This window comes from Dipodomys spectabilis, unplaced genomic scaffold (assembly GCF_019054845.1).
Source record: "Dipodomys spectabilis isolate Male_0828 unplaced genomic scaffold, ASM1905484v1 ptg000118l, whole genome shotgun sequence".
In the NCBI taxonomy this organism is placed as follows: Eukaryota; Metazoa; Chordata; class Mammalia; order Rodentia; family Heteromyidae; genus Dipodomys; species Dipodomys spectabilis.
The window spans coordinates 1,511,577-1,532,354 of NW_024870795.1; the positions used below are offsets into that span (position 1 = coordinate 1,511,577).

Consider the following 20,778-nt stretch of genomic DNA (forward strand, 5'->3'; position numbering starts at 1 on the left):
CTCTTCTCCCTTGTGACCACTAGGGGGCGGTGGTGCTCACTTGCTGATAGCCAGGGCTTGCCCAGGAATGAGGAAACCTCCCTTTGTCCAGCCTAAGGAATTTGTGACCCTGAGTCCACCATCACTAGGCAAGTCTACACCCACTCAGAAGCTTGAAAGTGTGACTTCTCTCATTTCTGTGGGCTTGAGCTCAGCTCTCCTCTCCTGGCACACTGGACCTACCCCAGACCTGAGCTCCCAGGACCAAATTGCATTAGCTGGTCCGCCCCTAGCCAGTCCTCAGGCCCCTCAGCCTGACAGAGGCCACACGCAGGCCAGACCCCAGGAGAACCACGCAGGCCCAGAATCAGGCTTCTCATTGAGAGCCAACCAAGCCTGGAGTCTGAATGAAGCCCAGACAGGAGCGAGGATCTCTGCCCTGATGCTTCCAGGGATGGTGGACACACACCTGTGAGGGGGCCCAGGGGCCCCATGGGGGGTGTGTGACCGTTTTTCTCCAGTGGACAACCCCACATGTACCACAGATCAAATAGGCTCCCTGGTCTCAGCCCATAGTGGGCTTGGTGGCAACTCTGAGGACAGATCCATTCCTCTCTGACCACCTGGCCTTTGCACAGGCCACTCGCACAGCCAAGCCTCTGTACTGCCATCAACCATGATCCTTGCCTTCAGTATTGAGGAGAGGGAGTCTCTGGGGTATCCCCAAAACCCTCTGTGTTCTCCCCACTGGTGTGACTCAGACTGTGGTGTGGAGTCAGGAACCTGAGTTCAAATCCCACTTTGGTTAGCTATGACCTTGAGTAAGTCTTGGCATCTCAGGGAGTCCCAGCTTTCTCAGCTACTAAAGGTGGGACAAGGCTGGGCACCTGGGGGGGGGGGGGGGCTCACGCCTGTAACCCTAACTATTCAGGAGGCTGAGATCTGAGGACTGTGATTCAAAGCCGGTCCTGCCCACCGAGCCTGCCCATCGGCTGTTCCGCTCTCACCTCCCGGATCAGCTGCTTCTCCACCTCTGTGTCAGGCTGGATTACAGGGGGCGGCAACAGTCTCTCTTCAACCTGGACAGGATCCAAGGGCACCTGGCTGGACTGCAGGGCTGCAGGGAATCAGAGAAGAGTAGTGCAGAGCCGGGCACACATGGTGGGAAGGAACTAAGCAGGGATCAGAACCACGTGATTATTCAGAAAAGACGTGACAGTGTCGAATTCGATTCAGACGCAGCTCCATAAAATGTGGTGTCACTCAGTCACCCAACAAGCCGGTGTGGGCAGCTGGCGCTTCTGGAGACTGTAGAATGGGCAAATTCTACATCTATGCTGAGCGTCCCACTGGAGAAAGCAACACGAGTACAAAACCAGGAGGAGGAGGAGGAGGAGGGGCTGGGAGGGTGGCTCAGTGGTAGAGCGCTCGCCTTGCATGCTCAAGGCCCTGGGTTCAATTCCTCAGCACCACATAAGCAAAAAGAAAAAAGCCGGAAGTGGCGCTGTGGCTCAAGTGGTAGAGTGCTAGCCTTGAGCTGAAGAGCTGAGGGACAACGCCCAGGCCCAGAGTTCAGGCCCCACGACCGGACCCCCCCCCCCCCAAAAAAAAAACAAACAGGATGCTGAGGTAGGGCAGGAGGAAACAGGAGGATCCACCTCCGGTCCTGTGACCAAGCAAGGCCTTAGAGTAGGGGCAAGATGAAAGTAGAGATCTGAAGTAAGGGACAGAGGCATGTAGAGATCTGGGGAAAGAACTTTCCAGACTCAGGGAGCAGAGTGTTCAAAGGCCCTGGGGCAGGCATGAATCTACACTGGGAAGCCACTGGGCTCAAAAAAGTGAGTCATGGGGAGAATAGGCAGAGTAAAGTTTGGAAAGGAAATGAGGCCTCAGGAGTCAGGGTGGAGAGCAGAAGGGAACACAGAAGCAGCCCTGCAACCGCCAGGGTACTGGGGCTGGGAAAGGGAGGCTCTTCAGGGGAAGCTGGGGAGCCCAGAGGAAGATGGAGGCAGAGGGTGTCCGGGGAGCAAGGCTGTGGGAGGGCCAGCTGGGTCAGGGGGACAAGGCCAGTCTGAGGCCTGACAGCTGCATTCCTTTTTTTTTGGCCAGTCCTGCGGCTTAAACTCAGGGCCTGGGCACTGTCCCTCAGCTCCTTTTGCTCAAGGCTAGTAGTCTACCACTTGAGCCACAGAACCACTTCTGACTTTTCTGTGTATGTGGTACTGAGGAATGGAAGCCAGGGCTTCATGCATGCTAGACAAGCACTCTACCACTAAGCCACCTTCCCAGCCCTGACAGCTGCATTTCTCACTGACAAGGGCCACTTAAGAGAAATGGGGATGGGCTGGGAAGGTGGCTCAGTGGCAGAGTGCTTGCCTTGCATGCATGAGGCCATGGGTTCAATTCCTCAGCACCACATAAGCAGAAAAAGCCAGAAGTGGCGCTGTGGCTCAAGTGGTAGAGCACTAGCCCTGAGCTGAAGAGCTGAGGGACAGCACCCAGGCCCAGAGTTCAGGCCCCACGACACACACACACACACAAAAGAGAGAAATGGGGAGGCCTGCCTGGAGGAGGGGCGAGACAGCACCGGGTGGGGGGGGCGGTGCGGGGGTGGGCTGGGAGGGGCAAATGCTTCACACGGAGCCAAAGGGAAAGTCAGAGACATACAGTATACCAGGAGGAGCCAGCAAGTGAGCTAGCTCCCAGCTTTTAACTGCTGCCTCTGAGAACCAGGATCTTCACCCAGGGACAGCCTCAACTGGCAAGGAGGGGTGCTAGGCCACTGTGAGGGCTGAGGAGACCCTGGGGCAGAGCTGGTAACCCTGGCCTCTCCTGTCTGTCTTCCCCTTACCAAGGGTGGTGGTGAGCAGGGTCAGACTGGGGAGGAAGGTCAGTAGGAAGATGCACCGTGCCCTTCCATGCTGCCCTGGCCACCCTCTAGCTCACCATCCTGCACCCGCCCCCAGGCAGCCCGCAGAAACATCATCTTAGCAAGGAAGTGTCTCACTGCTAAGACCAGGCCTGATCATGAGTCCTCAGAGTCTTCTCATCGGCTGCATCCCATCCTGCCTGGCCACGCCCTCCTCTCGGTCCTAACCTCTGTTCTGCATAGGTGATGGTTTCTGTAGTGTCCTGCTCCCTCAGCAGATCATGACACAGCGTCTCAGTCTGACCCATCACTGTCCCCAGCACCCAGCCTCGGCCTACACACAGGAGGTGTTCAGGGACCTCTGGATGGATAGGCGGACCGCGGTGGGGCTGGGAGGTGAATGTGTACCAGGGGCAGAGAAGATGAATCAGTGGATAGACAGCTGGGTGACTGGAATGATGGGTGGAGAGTAGGAAGGGAGGGAGAGGGGGAGGGTGGGCGGGTGGGCAGATGCGTGAGCAGGTGATGGGTAAGTCATGGAGTGGGTGGGAAGGCAGATGGAAAGGTAGACGGTGAATGAGTCATTGTGGATAGATGGGATCGGGGGACAGGCCAACAAAGGGGTTGGTGTAGAATGATCAGGGGCCCATGGACGGAAGTATGAATAGGCTGGTGAACTCCAAGAGACAGAGGAACTGAACAGAGCACCTCAAGGCCCCTTGGGTGGGGAGGTCCTGCAGGCCTCTATTCCTGGCCCGGCTCCCCCTTGCCAGATGACAGCCCAAAGTTTGGGCGTGACAGACGCAGTAACAAGCTGCTTAGTTAGGAGCTAGGGTGGGATGTGAGGAAGTGAATCAGCCAGCCGCTAAGATCACGACGCTGCCACAGAGACTGGGGGCAGAGAATAGGGAGAGGACAGGGCAGATGCAGATGCACAGTGGGGGGGAGGGGAGGGAAGGGCGGGACGGGGCGGGGCCAGGCTAGTCACACTGCTCACAGGAGGTGCTAGCCTCCCTGGGAGGGAGGGGCGTTGGAAGAGAGGGGAGGCCCCGCCCCCCTTCAGTCCCACCTGTGCTGGGGCTCATCTGCTGGGCCAGGATGGCCTTCAGCCTCTTGATCTCCTCCTGATACTCTCGGAGCAGCGCCTCCTTGGGGTCTTCGTTGATGCGAGGCTGGTTCTTGATGTTCTTGGCTCGGTTGGCATAGCGCAGCGTGCTGAGGGTCTCGTCGTAGTTGTTGTCGGCTGGGGACAGGCAGGCCACCATCAGCGTCTTGGTGTTGCCGCCCAGCGAGTCCTGCAGCAGGCGGGTGAGCTTGGAGTCTCGGTAGGGGATGTGTTTGCAGCGCCCGTCCACCAGGGCAGAGATGACATTGCCCAGCGCGGACAGTGACAGGTTGATCTTGGTGGCTTCCTTGAGCCGCTCCCCCGTGGCCCCTGTCTTGGACTGCCTCTCGCTGCCTGCCAGGTCCACCAGGTTCAGCTTCCCCGCGCGAAGATGGTCCTTACCCCTCTCGTCTGCAGACAAGCAAAGCAAGGTGCTTCGGGGTGAGCCCCACGGAAGCACGCGCAGCTCTCCAAGTCCCAGGTGCTCGCCACCCACCGAAAGCCTCGTTTCAGCAACACAGGAGCCCCGTGGAGGAAGCCCAGCCATGGTACCCATTCTCACAGATGTGAACACTGAGGCTCAGAAATGGTGCACAATTCACCCAAGGATACACAGATGGAAACTCAAGATCAGACCTTGGAGCTGACCCATGGGGCCAAAGGCAAAAGATATCATGTCCTTAAAAGCATCTACTTTGGAGACCTGTAGCCTTGACTCCCAAGACATATCTGTCTTCTTGCTGTGTGACATTGGTAGAGCCATGTACCTCGCTAATGCAGACTAGAGCTGGCTGGCTCTCCTCGAGAGCTGGTTGTTGGGAAGAATAAAGTCAACTGGCATCATATTTTCATTGGGTTTCCCCAGCAGGAGTCCAGTTTCTCAAAAACAGGGCCAGTAGGGGCTGGGAAGGTGGCTCAGTGGTAGAGTGCTTGCATTGCATTCATGAGGCCCTGGGTTCAATTCCTCAGTACCACATAAACAGAAAAAGCCACAAGTGGCACTGTGGCTCAAATGGTAGAACACTAGTCTTGAGCTGAAGAGCTCAGGGACAGTGCCCAGGCCCAGAGTTAAAGCCCCACGACCGACACAAACAAAAAACAAGGCCAGTTCTGCAGAGCCTGGGCTGTACAGCAGAGCAGAGCCTGGGTGCTGGGCACAGGAGAGCCAGACACTGGCTGGAGTCCTGGGTTTAGATGCACTGGCTCATACCTGTAATCCTAGCTGAGGCTGAGACCTAAGGATCACAGTTCAAAGCCAGTCTGGACAGAAAAGTCCATTAGACTCTTATATCCAATGAATTAAGCAGAAAGAGCTGGAAGTAGAGCAGTGGTTCAAGTAGTAAAACCTAGACTTGAGTGAAAGTCCTAATTTCAAGCCCTAGGACTGGCATGTATACGCATGCACGCACGCGCGCGCACACACACACACACACACACAGAGTGAGCTACTGTGTGTGGCTTGGTTGGCACCTAGTAAATGTTCATTAAGTCCACTTTGTCATCTAGTGGGCATAGCCAGCACAGGAGACCCGTGTGCCCCCTCCAGACAGTCCCTGGGGGCACCCCTTCCCCATTTCCCACAGTGCTCACAGGCTCTAGCAGGGTTTTGACTGGCCGGTAGAAACCTGGCTCCAGGGGCTGGGCCCAGCTACCCGCTGCCACCTGCATACCCACGGCATAGATCTCGATGCTGATGGTGAAGATGGAGTGAGAGCGCGAAGAGTCCTTGTTCATCAGCGTGTAACCCACCGAGCGGTTCTTCCAGCCCATCTCCATGATGCGCTCGCACTGGGCCACGCTGTGCACCGTGTGCATGGACAGCCCCTTCACGTACACGCCCTTCTCTGGGTGCTCCTTCAGCTGGGGGGAAGGGGAAGGATGGACAGTGGGGCCCCCTGTCTCCAAGGAGCCCAAGACAACAGTTCAATCCAGACCTCCACAGTCCTCTTGCAGGACAGGTGACCACCTGTTTCCCACTCTGCAAACCTATCTGGGGCCAGATCAGCCTCCACATCTGTAAGATGGGCATAAGATGATACCTGTCTTATAGGTAACATGGTAAGGAATCAATAAGATTAGGACTTACAATGCTCAGCCCAAAGTACAATCAGTGCCCCAAAATATGCAGTACTGTCCCCACCCATCATCGACGTTAGTATAATTACTGCAAAGTTGTGGGGTTTTTTTTTGTGGGGGACAGTCCTAGAGCTTGGATTCAAAGCCAATGCACTGTCTCTTAGCCTTTTTTTTTTTTTTAATTTTGGTGCCAATACTGGGCCCTATCATCTGTTCAAGGCTAGTGCTCTACCACTTGAGCCACACCTCCATTCTTTGGTGGAGATAGAGTGTCATGGACTTTCCTGCCAGGGCTGGCTTTGAACCGCGATCCTCAGATGTCAGCCTCCTGAGTAGCCAGGATTGTAGGTGTGAGCCACCGGCACCCAGCTGTCCCTTAGCTTTTCACTCAAGGCTAACCCTCTACCACTTGAGCCACAGCTCTACTTCCAGCTTTTTGCTGCTTCATTGGAGATAAGGGTATCATAGACTCTCCTATCCAGGATGGCTTTGGACTGTGATCCTCAGATCTCAGCTTCCTGAATAGCTAGGAATATAAGTACGAGCACCTGTTCCTGGCTGAAGATGGTTTTCAGTCTAGAAGCTTCTGGTCCCAAGAGCTCTAAGTGCTCTCTCTCCATCGTTCAGATGGCCTTCCTCCAGGCAATGGGAATGGCCCACACTACTGGACCTCCTCCACTCAGGCACCATCCGCTGCCCAGGGTTTCTGCAAGCCCTCAGCTCCCCAGCCCAGCCCTGACGCGAGGTCCATGTCTCTCATGCACTTCCCAGGTGGCCAGGATGCCCTGTGGCTCTGAGAGAGCTGTGAAAAGCAATATTTTCCAAGTGTGAAAGGAAATAAGAGCCCTCTGGCAAGGGTGGAATGAATTAGGAGAGCAGCTGTTTGCCAGTGGCCCTGCTGGCTGAAGCCACAGAGGCTCAGAGGTGTTGTTCCAGGCTGGGGGCCAGGGGGAAGGAGGAACAAGTTGGGGCCCTGTGGGGTGGGGGTGAGGCTTCTGGCTTTGGTGTGCAGGGTCCTAACAACTCAGTCTGCATGACTGGGCTCCACAGGGTGGATCAGGAAGGGTGAGGGGACTTGCTGAAGGCCACATGCCTATTAGTGGGGTCAGCATGATGGAAGGCAGCAGAGACAAGGTGGAGAGTGCTGAGCATTCTGAAGGAAGTGCAGCGCCACCCAGGGAAGGGCTGAGCTTGGCGTGGAGGTGGCGGTGAGGAAGGGCACTGAGGACAAGCAGGAGCACCTGCAAACAGCGTGGCTGTGGGCCAGCCCCGAGTGCTGAGGCTGCACCTCGCGTGGCACCCACAGAGTGTCTGCTTGGATGCTGTCCCATCCCCAGAACCCAGGGCTCACCCGGTGCACAGTGAACCCCGGGGAAGGCTGGTCACCCAAGGCTTCATCTATGCTGTTAGTTTCTTATTTGATCAGATGGGCGTGGAAGTCAGCCTTCCACCTGCAGCCCTCAGCTCCCTCATCTGTGAAATGGGGATCAATGGCTCTACTTGAGGGAGGGAATGGATGGAAGCAGCAGCACTTCAGGTCCCTGGTGGGGCTAGGGAACCAGGTCCGAAAGAAGACAGGAAGCTGCCTTGGCCCTGGGCAACCTCGGGAGATGAGCCCTCACCCAGAGGGCTCCCGCTCTTTTACCTCCCACCTCCTCATGCCGCCCGTGGCTCCCCCTGCCACCTCTCCTTCCCCACCCCACCCCCAACTCTGGCACCAGGGAGGCACCAAGTGATGGCTGCCAGCTGTGAGCCTGTTCCTTGGTAACTGCTCATCTTGGCTGCAAGAGGACAGAGCTGGGTTGCTATAGCAACCAGCAGAGATGCAGCCGGGGATGGAAGAGGACACAGGAGCAGAGACCAGGCCACAGTCCACGGGGAGGGGCAGTCACCCACACTGTACCTGCTCGTGGGGTGGGACAAGACGCTGGAGATGCCCCGAGGGGTCTGAGCTCTAGGATGGTGTTTGTCTGGGTGGGGGAGGGGTGTGCATCTGGCCTTGGCAAGTCTCTTGTTGGGCCCTTTGCTGATTTAATGGCCTCTAATGATAACATTGATCAGGTTCCCAGGTTTGGAACTGTTGTAGGGGAATGTGGTCCATGTTCAAATCCATCTCCAGTCCATGGACTTTTGTGCCCTGGGCTGTTTGTAGGGCCTCCAGGCTGTTCCCAGCTAAAAACATGTCACCCACGAAGGAGTGTGTCAGAGGCGTGGTGCCCACAGTGTTTCGTGGAATGCACCCCCCACAGGCAGCCTCTGGGGCAGCAGCTCACCAAAGGCCTGGGACCAAGGCCTTCCCTGGGTCTGGGGTGGCAAGGAAGCAGTGGGGGTCCCTGCTGCTCTAGGTCAGGTGGGTGCACGTTCTATGAACGGCAGATGTAGTCTTCTAGATGAACCACAGATGCGGTTTCCTAGAGTTGCTAAGTGGGCATGATGCCTGGCATCCGCCTCCTCTGCCTGCTTCCTGGGCTGGGAGCTGAGCTGTGACTCATCTACACGAGGAGAGGCAAGGAGAAACGCCAGGTGGGTGGCAGAGGTTCCTGCAGGGAGAGGGCAAAGCAGTGCTGTGTCTGTGCCCGCTCGCTGTGTGAGGAGGGGCTGAGCCTGGTCTGGATGGAGACTACGGGGGCCCAGAGGCAGAGATCACTCTCTGAGGCCTGCAGTGATGCAGGGACTGGCATCTGATGAATGAGTCAGCTGGTAGCTGTGCCTCCCTTCTCCGAATCTGGAGTGACTGACTTTCTACGGTGCTGGGAGGGGTGGGGGTCGGATAAGCAGCCCCAGAGCTGGAGGAGGAATAAGGCAGACCACCAGCATCTAGGCCACAGATAGGCACCAGCATCCTCCACTGGACTCTTCTCTTTGGACCAGACCACGCCCATGCAGCACATAAAGAGATCTAGTCAGGAGAAATGACCAGTGCCTCTTACCAAGGCCCAGGCCCCGGGGTGCCAGCTGAGAGTCCAGCCTGGCCACTCACACTGGCTGTCCCTCCTGGCAGGTCTATTTTCTCCCTTCTCCTTTCCCCTCCCTTCTAACCCCCCTTCTCTCTCCCTCTCTCCCTTCTCTTTCTTTCTTTGACAGGGCCTGGTTATGTAGCCCCATCTGACTCTCAGTCTTCTTGCTGCTGCCTCCCAACTGCTGGGATTACAAGTGTGCACCACCACACCCAGACAGACTGGTAGTTGTCTTGATCTTGCTGGGCTGCCCAAAATGTCCGTCTGGTTCTGCCTGTCTTCACACATTCCAGCTGCACTCCCCATTGCTTTGAGAGGATATTCCTTGGTCCCGAGTCTAAACTTTGAGCAGACCAAGGGCAATTTGTGAAATGTCTGCAGGGCTCACTGATGAAGCTAACCCTCGCAATTCCTGTCACGAGCCGTCAGCTGTCCTCCATCTGTCCTCTGAGGACTCTGCCTGGAGACCTTGTCGGGGTCGGTGTCCTTTCTCTGCGTCCCCAAAGCATCAAAAGAGCTCCTGCATGGAGCCAGGGCTGCCTAGAGGGCTGCCCTCTGTGCCCTCCTGGTCCTCACCAGAACCTACAAGGCAGTGACAGAAGTACCTGGTCCCCTTACAAATAGGAACAAGGTTCCCAAGTCTGAGCTTGGCAGAAGTAAAATGAGATGTCTATGATCAAGTCGCCAGCTCTGGTTCAAGTTCAAGTTTGGCACCTGACTCAGGGTGGACCTTGGACACACGAACAGATTATACCTAAATCAGCCAGTACACAGTAAGCATCTAATAGGAAACACCCTGGCTGATGAGCTAGGTGCTGGTGGCTCACACCTGTAATCCTAACTCCTCAGGAGGCTGACGTCTGAGGATCACGGTTCAAAGCCAGCCTGGGAAGGAAAGCCTGTTGAGACTCTCATCTCTAATTAACCACACACACACACACACACACACACACACACACACACACACACACAAGTTGGATGTGGAGCTGTGACTCAAGTGATAGAGTGCTCTCCTTGAACAAAAAAACTCTGGGACAGCACTCAGATCCTGCGTTCAAACCCAAGACCTGTGTGTGTGTGTGTGTGTATGTGTGTGTGTGTGTGTGTGTGCGTGTGTGTACCCACCCACCCACCCTCTAATTCCTTCCCAATTCCTTCTGCCTCAGCAGGTAGACACAGCTTTGCCCAGAGTGAGATCTGGCTCCATCGTGCAGTCCATGAGGCCCACTCACCCCTCCCCCACATCGTAAACACCCAGGACACCCCTAAAGTTCATGGTCAGAAGCTGCCCCTGTGCCACCAGGATGCACCCCGCCCCATTTCTGAGGGATAGCCACCTGATGCCATCCTCCCCCAGCTGGCCCACCTGCCTGTGCCCACTTGGGGCCCATACCTGCTCAGGGTCTGTACCCACCTCCAGCTTCTGCTTGGTGTCAACTCCCAGCAGATCACGGACATCCTCATTGTAGATCTCTAGGTAGGAGGCTCGAACCAGGAACTTGGTGTTTTCGGCACACTGTGGAAGCAGATAGAACGTGCAGACACACCACGAATACCACCCCCACTGTTGCCAGGCCTGAACCCCCTACAGCAGGGACATCAGGGGGAAGGGGGGCGGTGAGGGCCACAGGGTTCCCCCCCCCATCCCCCACACCCTGCCTGTCTTCTGGACAAACTCTCCTTCAGGCCTGGTAGGCCCACTGGTGTCTCCCGCTCTGCCTTCCAGCTCATGAAGAAGGGAAAGCGGCCTCCCCGTTACTCCCGATTACTCAGAGAAACTGAGGCCACAGGCCTGGCGATTATCACCTGGCCCACGATCTGGCTCTGAGCAGACCCCCAGCAGCTCTCATAGCTCCTGTATGTCACCACCAATGAGGGTTGGGTATTTTGGGGTCCAGAAAGACAATTACACAAAGGGCATCGAACAGGGCCTGGCTGGCGGAATTGTCCCACAGAGGGGAAACCATTCTAAGAACAGGGCTCAGCATTGTCACATCCAGAGGAAAGGCTAAGTGAATGTTAAAATCCAAAAACAGTGAATTAAAACATGGAGCGGGTAGGTAGAATTCAACTGGCTTTGCTTTTTTTTTTTTTTTGTCAGCTGTAGAGTTTGAACTCATGGCACAGGCTCTGTCCCTGAGCGTTTTTGTTCAAGGCTAGTGCTCTACCACTTTGAGCCACTGCACCACTTTTGGCTTTCCGGTGGTCAATTGGAGATAAAGAGTCTCACAGACTCCTGCCCAGGCTGACTCTGAACTGTGATTCTCAAATATCAGCTTCCTGAGTAGCTAGGATTACAGGTGTGAGCCACCAGCACCCAGCATGTATCTCTCTCTCCCCCCACCTCTCTCTTCCTCCCTCCCTCCCTCCACATACACACAGTCTCTCTCTCTCTCTCTCTCTCTCTCTTTCTTTTTTTGTGGTACTGGGTTCAAACTTTAAGGTCTCATCTTACACAGCTTGTTTGGTCACAGCTGGTGCTCTACCAGTTGAGCCATGCCTCAAGCCTGGCTTTTTGCTGGTTAACTAGAAATGGAGTCTCAAGGCCTTGTCTCTCCAATCTGGCTTTGAGCTGTGATCCTCCAGATCTTGGCCTTTTAAGTAGCTAGAATTACTAGAAACCAGTGCTTCCTCCCCTGGCTTGTCCCAAATAAACACAAGGCTATGTGTGCCTTGGTCTATGTCTCAGGTCACAAGTGCCCATCCCTCTCCTCATCCCTGGGACCATCAGTGTGGCACCAGCCCTGCCCCAGCCCGCCCCCTGGCTCATACCTGGACGCTCTCAAACACGTGCTCGAAGGCCCTGGGGATGATCCCTCTCTGGCATGGTGGGTCTGACAGGCCCTGCATGGTGAAGGACTTCCCACTGCCCGTCTGGCCGTACGCAAAGATGGTGCCATTGTAACCCTCAGTGACGCCCTGTGTGGGAAGAAGCCAAAGCCTGGTGCTCAGCTGACCAGACCCAGGAGGAAGGGCAACCTCCTTACCCACAGATACACACATGCCGGCCCCTGCCTGGGTCTCCCACCCCAGTGGCACTGGGCTGGGGGTGGGCAGGAGTGGGAAGGAGGCAGGTACAGCTGTGTGCTTTTTTTTTTGTTTGTTTGAGCCTGGGACTCAGACTCTGTATCTGACACTTTCATTCATTGGCTGGCGCTCTACCACCCGTGCCATGCTTCTAATGTTATACTGTGTTCTTAAGTAGTTCACAATCTGGGAGGGAAGGAGACTGTCCCTACAAGAAGAGCTTATGCTGGGCGCCTGACCACCTGAGCTCAAATCTTCTCTCCACTGTACTGTGTGGCCTCGGGCTGAGCTTGGGCACACTGAACCTCCATTTCCTCATCTGTCATAAGAATAAGAATGGTTTCCCAGCTGGGCACTGGTGGCTCATACCTGTAATCCTAGCTACTCAGGAGGCAGAGATCTGAGGATAGCAGTTTGTAATCAGACTAGGCAGAAAAGTCCCCATGAGACTCTAGTCTCCAATTAACCATTCAATACCCAGAAGTGGTGCTGTGGTTCAAAGTGAGAGTGCTAGCTAAGCGAAAGAGCTCTGTGCCCAGGCCCTGAGTTCAAGCCCCATAACCAGCAACAAGAAAAACAGTTTTCCTCCCAAAGCTGCTTCATAATCTCAGCACACAATATGTTGGCACAGGCGGGTGCTCACTATACAAATGTGGGGGTGCCGGAAGGGGGGGACTACGGCAGATGTTCTAGCAACCACAGAGAGGAAGAGTACAAAGGAGGGAATGGGGGCAGTGTGGGAAGAACTAGGCAAAGCCTTCTGGGTAGTAAGCAAGGGGCAGAACTTGGGGAGCTGAAACGGCCGTTTGGATGTTGATAGGTGGCACACAGAGGAAAGCACTCCAGGCTGAGGGCACAGCTTAAGCAAAGGCAAAAGGAGAAAACAAGTATGAGCAGAGCTGGGGCCTGGGGTTGGAAGATGAGACTGGGAAGGGAGACTGGAAGCAAAGCAGGTGTCATTTCTAAACTCATTCTTCATGCACTGATACATTTATTCACTCACTAGGAACTGGCTGGCTTTTCTGTGACTGGCACCAAGTTCTGCCTGGGGAGAAAGATGGAAACTGTCCCTGACCTCACCGGCAAATTCTCAAACTTAATGTGGAGGTGGAAGAGGATCCACAGAACTGCGTCCTGGTCCCAAGGGCCCAGTTTCATGCAAAGACCCCAAGCACATAGCCGGGCAGAGCCCCCAGGAGATGTTGGTACATGAAGGCCAGAATTTCCCTGCACAGTCCCCCATAAAGGATAAGTCCCCACTTTTCTGGAGCAGAAGGGAGTGGGCAGCATTTCCTTATTCAAGGATACCATGATCACGGTGTGGGTTTCTGTAGCAGGCCACCCAGTTGGTGAGACGCACATGTGGACAGAGAGATCACCCAACCAGGATCCCATATGGGGCTGCTCTCAAACATAGGAGGTAGGAGTGCGAGGGCCACACAAAGCCCTAGAATGACATGCGGCTGCCCAGGCACATCACTGTGACCTACGCACAAGACGGGAGTCCACATAAACATAAATGCTGTGCCGGGGGCCGGGGCTCACGCCTGCCACCCTAGCTACACAGGAGGCTGAGATCTGAGGACCACAGTTCAAAAGCAGCCCAGGCAGACAAATCCAAGAGATTCTTATCTCCAAATAACCAGCAAAAAACTAGAAGTGAAGCTGTGGCTCAAGCACTAGCCTTAAGTGCAAAACCTAAGGGACAGCAGTGAGGCCCTGACTCCAAGTGCCATGACCACCAAAAAAAGAAAGGAAGGAAGGAAGGAAGGAAGGAAGGAAGGAAAGAAGGAAGGAAGGAAGGAAGGAAGGAAGGAAGGAAGGAAGGAAGGAAGGAAGGAAGGAAAGAAGGAAGGAAGGAAGGAAAGAAAAGAGCCAGGTGCCAGTGGCTCACACCTGTAATCCTAGCTACTCAGGAGGCTGAGATCTGAGGATCGAGGTTCAAAGCCAGCCTGGCAGGAAAGTCCATGAGACTCTGATCTCCAATAAACCACTAGAAAACCAGAAGTGCTGCTGTGGCTCAAGTGGTAGAGCGTTCGCCTTAAGCTGAAGAGCGCAGGGACAGCGCCGAAGCCCAGAGTTCAGGCCCCATGACAGACAGAAAAGAAAAGAAAAAGAGAGAGAGAGAGGGAAAGGAAAAAGAAAGAAAGAAAGAAAGAAAGAAAGAAGCCAGGCAAAAGTGTAAGGCCCTGAGTTCAAGACCCAGTATCAGTATACACACACCCCCAAAAAACTTTAGTTCCTCAGCAGCACCTCATTTCAAATGTTATTCATCATGTGGCTAGTGGGTATTTACTGGGTCAGTGTAGATACAGAATATTTCCATTGTTCTAGAATGTTCTATAGGACCATGTGGCGATCAGTAGAAAACAATTTTATATGTGTTTCAAAGGCAAAACAAAGACATAAAGTCTGACACAGGGGCTGGGAAGGTGGCTCAGTGGTAGAGTGCTTGCCTTGCATGCATGAGGCCCTGTGCTGGATTCTTCAGCACCACATAAGCAGAAAAAGCTGCTTGCTCTGAGCTGAAGAGCTGAGGGGCAGCACCCAGGACCAGAATTCAGGCCCCATGACCAACAAAAAAACAGTCTGACACAGTAACTGACCCCGGCCCCCCTGGGTCATGCACATACAGGGAGCAGGGCCTAGGTCAGCCCCTCTCTACTTCCACCCTGGTCCAGCCATGGCTAGGTGTGTGATTAGCTTTCATGAAGTCAATCTACTCTTTCTCTTTCTCACTTCTTCCAGTGCTAGAGACGGTAGCGAGGGCTTTGAGCATGACACATCGGCCTGGAAAAGGAGTGTCCTTGGAACTTGGCATTATCCTCAGCAGTGATGCCCAGGTCATAGTAGTAAGGTTGGAGGTGCTGTGCATCTTTTTTGGATAAAAACATTTGCCCTTCATTCTCACATAACTCCTTTTCTGCCCCCTCTCAAATGTCCCATCCAGGGACCAATTCTGCAGCTTCTAGTCTGGACACTTGGTGACCCTCTACACTCTGGACGAGGCAGACATCCTGGTACGTGGCTGCTGGGTGACTGGAGGTTAATCGGCAGAGGAGACTCTGGATGTGTGAGGTGACAGGAGGAGAGGATCTCAAAGCCACTAGTTAAGCAGCTCCCAGGCAGGTAACAGGCTGGAGGAGAGCTCAGGGCAGGGTCAGGCAAGGGCAGGTGTGAGGAGGAAAGCCTTCGGGAGATTTTAAAAGATCACTCAGGGGCAAAAGAAGACCAGGAAGTTAGCTTAGATTTGAAAGTGGGGGAGGAAAAGGAAAGACCAGGAAGTGGTCGTGCAGGGGGCTTTATGCAGTAAGCACCGGAAGCAAGGGTCCTGGGAAAGAGGTTCTCTGGACATTGCTCTAGGGCCCAATACCTGACCAGAAAGCAGAATAGACACATACACACACCTTTAGCCCAAGGGCCTAATGGTGCATCAGCTCCTGCTCAGTCAGCTGAGGGTGTAATGTGCATATGTTCTGCATGCAATTTGCATAGTAGCCTTTAATGGGAGCCAAAAAAATCGAGCATGGGAACTGGACACTGGGAATCACAACTGTCCCTGACTTTTTCCATGACTCTTCAGGCCTCAGTTTCCCCATCAGGAATAATGGCTCCTACTCTCTTATGAAGATCAGATGCTACACACGCGGGTCTCTACCCTTTTTTTGTTTTGGGGGGTCCAGTCGTGGGGCCTGAACTCTGGGCCTGGGTGCTGTCCCTCAGCTCTTCAGCTCAAGGCCAGCGCTCCATCACTTGAGCCACAGCACCACTTCCAGATTTTTTATTTTCTGCTTATGTGGTGCTGAGGAATCGAACCCAGGGCTTCATGCATACAAGGCAAGTGATCTACCACTGAGCCACCTTCCCAGCCCTATACCCTTTTTTTTTTAACATCTTTTTTTTTGTTTTTTTGTTTTGTTTTGTTGGTGGTGGTGGTTGTGGGGCTTAAAACTCTGAGCCTGGGCACTGTCCCTGCACTCTTCAGCTCAAGGCAAGCGCTCTACCACTTGAGCCACAGTGGCACTTCTGGTTTTCTAGTAGTGTATTGGAGAAAAGAGTCTCCTGGCCCTTCTTGCTCGGGCTGGCTTTGAACCACGATCCTCAGATCTCAGCCTCCTGAATAGCTAGGATTACAGGTGTGAGCCACTGGTGCCTGTTGGCCTCTACTCTTTTTTCCACCTTCCTGTGCAACCAACATCCTTCACTTAGACTTTCCTTCCTCTGGCCCCTCCCCTGGCTCCCCAAGTCCAGGTTTTCTGGCTTTCCTTATGCTGCCAAAGTCCTGAAGGCATCTCCCCAGACTCGCCACCGTGCACCCTTTTTAGCTTAATTGCTCCTTCCTGATCACAGGCTTGTGGCAAACAAGAGTCCATGTCTCTGACACATACTCCGCATGTCTAGGATGGAACTGCTGTGGATGCTCTTTAGTTAGTTAACTGAATGTACAAATAAATGAGCCCAAGAACTCCAGAGAGAAGAGAGAGCCAGAGGAGAGCTCTAATGGGCTGGTCTTTAGCCAGTCTTTAGTGTCTTTCATGTCTCCCTCCCTGGGGTGGGGTTTCCGGAGAAACCCATATAGAAAAACTTGTTCAGGGTATTTTTCAAGGATGAGAAGGGGACCAAGATTGTACCCCAAGAGCAAGGCTGATGGCCCTAGAGGAGGCAAGGCCAAGGAAGAACACAATATGATCTCTAAGGGGCCAACCCTGAACAGAGGGAGTAGAGTTCCATGGGACCCTGAGGCAGAGCCAAGGAGCATGGTTGGAAGCTCGGGGAGGCCCTTGGCTCAGCATGCAGGGTGGTCTTCTAGGGCCCAGCATCAAAGATGGAGAGAACTGGATGCTTTGGGAAGTGTAAACTGCTGTCACATGCAGCCAAGACTGGTCCTCCATTTGGTGGACATTTAGGGGCCCAATAGTGAAGTAAAGCAGACTGGGTCTATGCCTCCCCTAGATAATTGGCACTTGATTTCCCCTGATTGTTTCCCAAATGGTTTGCTTTTCTATTAGGTGTAGGTGGCCTCATCTGGTTTGCTTTGCTCATGTATAACACTTGTGTTGGGTTTGATTCTATACCTTGTGTGGTTTTAGACTATATAAGCTAGCTGCATTTAGAGCTGCTGGTCTTTGAGACATGAGTCCACCAGGAGTTCTTGGGCTCTCCAATAAAGACTCATAACTTGGCCTTTTAATGGTGGCTTCTCTGTTTCTGGTGACTGAGTTTCCTTACAATAATAGAAGGAAGGGCTGGATTAGATGACCCCTTCTGTCCCTTCTACAGAGACTCCAGGCCAGGAGATGGACAACCTGTCTACTTAGGGCCACAGCCATCCATGGAGGATGGCTTCTCCTTCTTCTGTGGGTATTTCTGGTCATGTCCTAACCACCAGAGCACACTGGCCTTCAGGACACATGAACCTTGACAGGCTAGCAGATGTGGGCCCACTGAAGGGAGTGCTTGAGGATATTAGGACATTACTTGGCTTGTTAGCCAAATAGAAAATGCTCATGTGAAGGGTTTTGGAGAAGTTGGATATAATGTCAAAATGGTTTCTTCACTGTGGGACTTCTCAGAGCCACAGATATCCCACTAAGGAGATGATCAGAAGCCATGCACCCTATGGCTCATGCCTGTGAACCTAGCTACTCAGAAGGCTGAGATCTGAGGATTGTGGTTCAAAGACAGGCCGGGCAGGAAAGTCCATGAGACTCTTATCTCCAATGAACTACCAGAAAACAGGAAGTAGCACTGTGGCTCAAGCGGTAGAGTGTTCGCCTTGAGCTGAAGAACTCAGGGACAGCACCCAAGCCCAGAATTAAAGCCCCAAGACCGGAAAAAAAAAAAAAAAAAAGGTGATCAGTAGTTCTTGTGGAACCAACCAACCACAGCACCTCACTGAACTAACCTTTACCCCCATGCAGAGATGCTAGAGGGAAAAGCCTTGTTGAAGAGACATGAGGTGCTGCACAGTGGCACCTCTGCTAGAAACCCATGTGGAAGCTTGGGCCTCAGAGTCCCCATGTGTGAAATGTATCTTCCTTAATAGGAAACACAAATGAGCTGCCATTGAGAGTACAAGCTCTATAAAATGGAACACCTGTTGTTGGCTCCCTGATTAGCACAAAGGTAAAGGGTTTCCATTCTTCCACAAGAAAGCCAGGCCAGCAGTCATCTATTGCTGTTTCCCTGATATTATTAGGAGCTGGCTGGCCTGGAGGGGAGTGTGCCATGGGGGAGAGGATCTGCACCCTGGAGGAGGAGCCTGAGGGGAGTGGCTGGAATTTCTAGGTCCTGTACTTCTAGGGTGGAGAGTCTGTGGTCCTCGGTCACGGGGCTGGGGTTCTTTGGGAAAGGAGACAGAAGGGATGGGTGTGAGGACCAGCCCGGCCTTGGGCTCAGTGTGAAAGTGGAGGCCTACTACAGGCAGGGTCCAGCTTTCTCCAGCCTGTTGCTACCCACCTGTGCTCTCACACCCAAGAGCCTTCTCACCCAATTGGGGGTGGCAGTGCCAACCTTCCTGCAGGCCCTTTGTGGTAGCCCCAAGCCTGAAGTCTCATAGGCCACCTTCCCTGCCGGCGCCCTCACCTCCACCAGCGGGTAGGCGATCTCATTGTAGATCTGTTCGGTGAAGTGATCCATGTAGTATGCACCGTCGAAGGTGAACTGCTTGGGGGGCTCGTCGGCCGCGACCGGGTTCTGGATGAAGCACTGGCCGCGGGCGCAGTCCACTGTCACCACGGACTGACAGTTCATCTCCCGCTCGCGCTGGTTCATGGGGCGACAGCGCACCACCACTTTGACGGACTCAGAGGCCATGGCGCCACAGCTGGGACCCCCGGCGCGCGGACCAATGTGGAAACCAATACCTCCGTGACGACCAACGTGGGCACCGGGGCTGGGCAGCCAGCTGCGCGGCCGGGCCGCCCGGGCCTAGGGGCGGGGGCCGGCGCCCGCTGCGAGGGGCGTGGCCTCGGGGAGGGGCGTGGCCTCTGCGGGGGGGGGGGATGGGCCTCTCCAGGAGGCCCCCCCGGGAGGAGGCAGGGGGCCACGCACCAGTCGCCAGACGGGAGCCGGGGCCGCCGCCGCCTCCCGCGCCCGGGCTCGCCAGTCCCTGAGGCCGGGCCCGGGCGGGGAAGTGCGGGATCCGGCTGCAGGCGCCGCCGCAGGACCCGAACCCGCTCACACTAGCCCGCTGTTACGGCGTTCGCCGTTGCCCGGCAACGCCCGTGACGTCACAGGGCGGCGCTGGAGAACGTCGGCGCGCTCTCGGCGCCGGGCGTCCAGGATTGAGGCTGGTGCTGGGCGGGCTAGGTGCTGCATGCTTTCACGCCGGTCCTCTCCCCTGGTCCTCACAGCCCCTGCTGGAGGTTCAGCGATGGGCATCGGTGCCCGTTGGCGGGGAAGCCCACGCTTGACTCCACCCGGAGAGGAGGCCTCCAGCAAGGTCAGGGACTTAACAGAAAGGTCGAGTGAGGCTACTCCAGGCCACCTTCATTTTTTTCTGACTTCAGGTTTTCAATGACATAAAAACCTTACCAGCCAAAATCTTGTCGCTGCTGAAGCCAACTGCCCTTCTCTGGCTAAGTATAAGCACCCCTAAATCTCCAGGCTGAAGGGCAGCTGATCTGCCTCCCTGGGCTTCCCTCTGCAGAGTGATACTCCAGGTATGTGGCAGGCATTGTGTCAGAAGCTGCCAAAAGGAGACTGGCACTGAAAACAAAAATCCCACAAGTGAGAGCAAACTACAAAGAATCAGTTCTAGGGAGAGATCTGATAGGTGCTGAAATATGATGGTTAAGGAGTTTAGCTAGGTGAAGAGAAAGGAGTCCTTGTCTGGGCTGTGCAAAGGGCTGTAGCATGTTGCAGAAAACAATTCCCGGGGCTGGGAAGGTGGCTCAGTGGTAGAGTGCTTGCCTTGCATGCATGAGGCCCTGGGTTCGATTCCTCAGCACCACATAAGCAGGGGAAAAAAAGCCAGAAGTGGTTGTTGTGGCTCAAGTGGTAGAGCGCTAGCCTGAGCTGAAGAGCTGAGGGACAGCGCCCAGGCCCAGAGTTCAGGCCCCATGACTGGCAAAAAAAAAAAAAAAAAAAATTCCCCCCTCCCTGCCAAACTGGAGGCTTAAAGCAGATGTGTATGATTTGAGCAAAGCTTCACCCCAATTCCTTCAGGCCATTCTGACCTCTAGAATGCTGAACTATCTGGCTCAGCCTTCTCCATCAGCTGCAAACACCAGCGAAAGCAGGCAAAGGGGATGAAGGCCTTGCCCTTAAAGAAACGTCTGCAGTACACAGTCTGGAGAGATGCATTTTATTTGTCTCCAAGTCCACAGAGGAAGGGGGACCAGGCTCCCCCATAGTGCTATGGTTAAGACACAGGCAACCACACACATAGGCCCCAAGCCATGCCTTGTTTGTGATGTGTGATCAATAAATGCTTTCTGAAGGAATGTTAAAGAGCTCAGGGACAAGCTGGTCCCTTCAGTATGTGTATACCTGGACAACTCACACCACAAACTCACCCCTCCTGGAGATGAACAGGAGCCTAACTTGGCCCATCACTAAGCTTCCTGAAGCACTGTCTCCAGACTACAGTATATGACAACTCCCCACTCCTGCAGGGGAGTGAGGCCAGGCTGTGCACTTGAGACCTGCGTCCTACCCAAGGAGGTGGCTCCAGCAGAGAGCAGCAGATCAAGTCCCAGCCTGCCCTCCCCCCCCCCCCCCATTCAGTACTATCAATGCTAGGCATAAACACCTAGGACAGC

The 20,778-nt window shown here is 54.4% G+C and overlaps 1 protein-coding gene across 3 annotated transcripts in view; it reads right to left on the minus strand.

Moving 5' to 3' along the window:
- Positions 1–18,829, minus strand: part of Kif17 (kinesin family member 17) — a 36,469-nt gene extending 17,640 nt beyond the window's left edge. For all 3 annotated transcript variants that reach the window (XM_042688671.1, XM_042688673.1, XM_042688672.1), the window contains exons 1-6: positions 18,599–18,829; positions 11,759–11,905; positions 10,401–10,502; positions 5,624–5,813; positions 3,918–4,364; positions 987–1,096 (exon numbers count right to left, since the gene is read on the minus strand). In XM_042688671.1, coding sequence (XP_042544605.1) covers positions 987–1,096; positions 3,918–4,364; positions 5,624–5,813; positions 10,401–10,502; positions 11,759–11,905; positions 18,599–18,829 — 1,227 coding nt within the window. The remainder of the gene's footprint in view (positions 1–986; positions 1,097–3,917; positions 4,365–5,623; positions 5,814–10,400; positions 10,503–11,758; positions 11,906–18,598) is intronic.
- Positions 18,830–20,778: the final 1,949 nt, after the last annotated feature.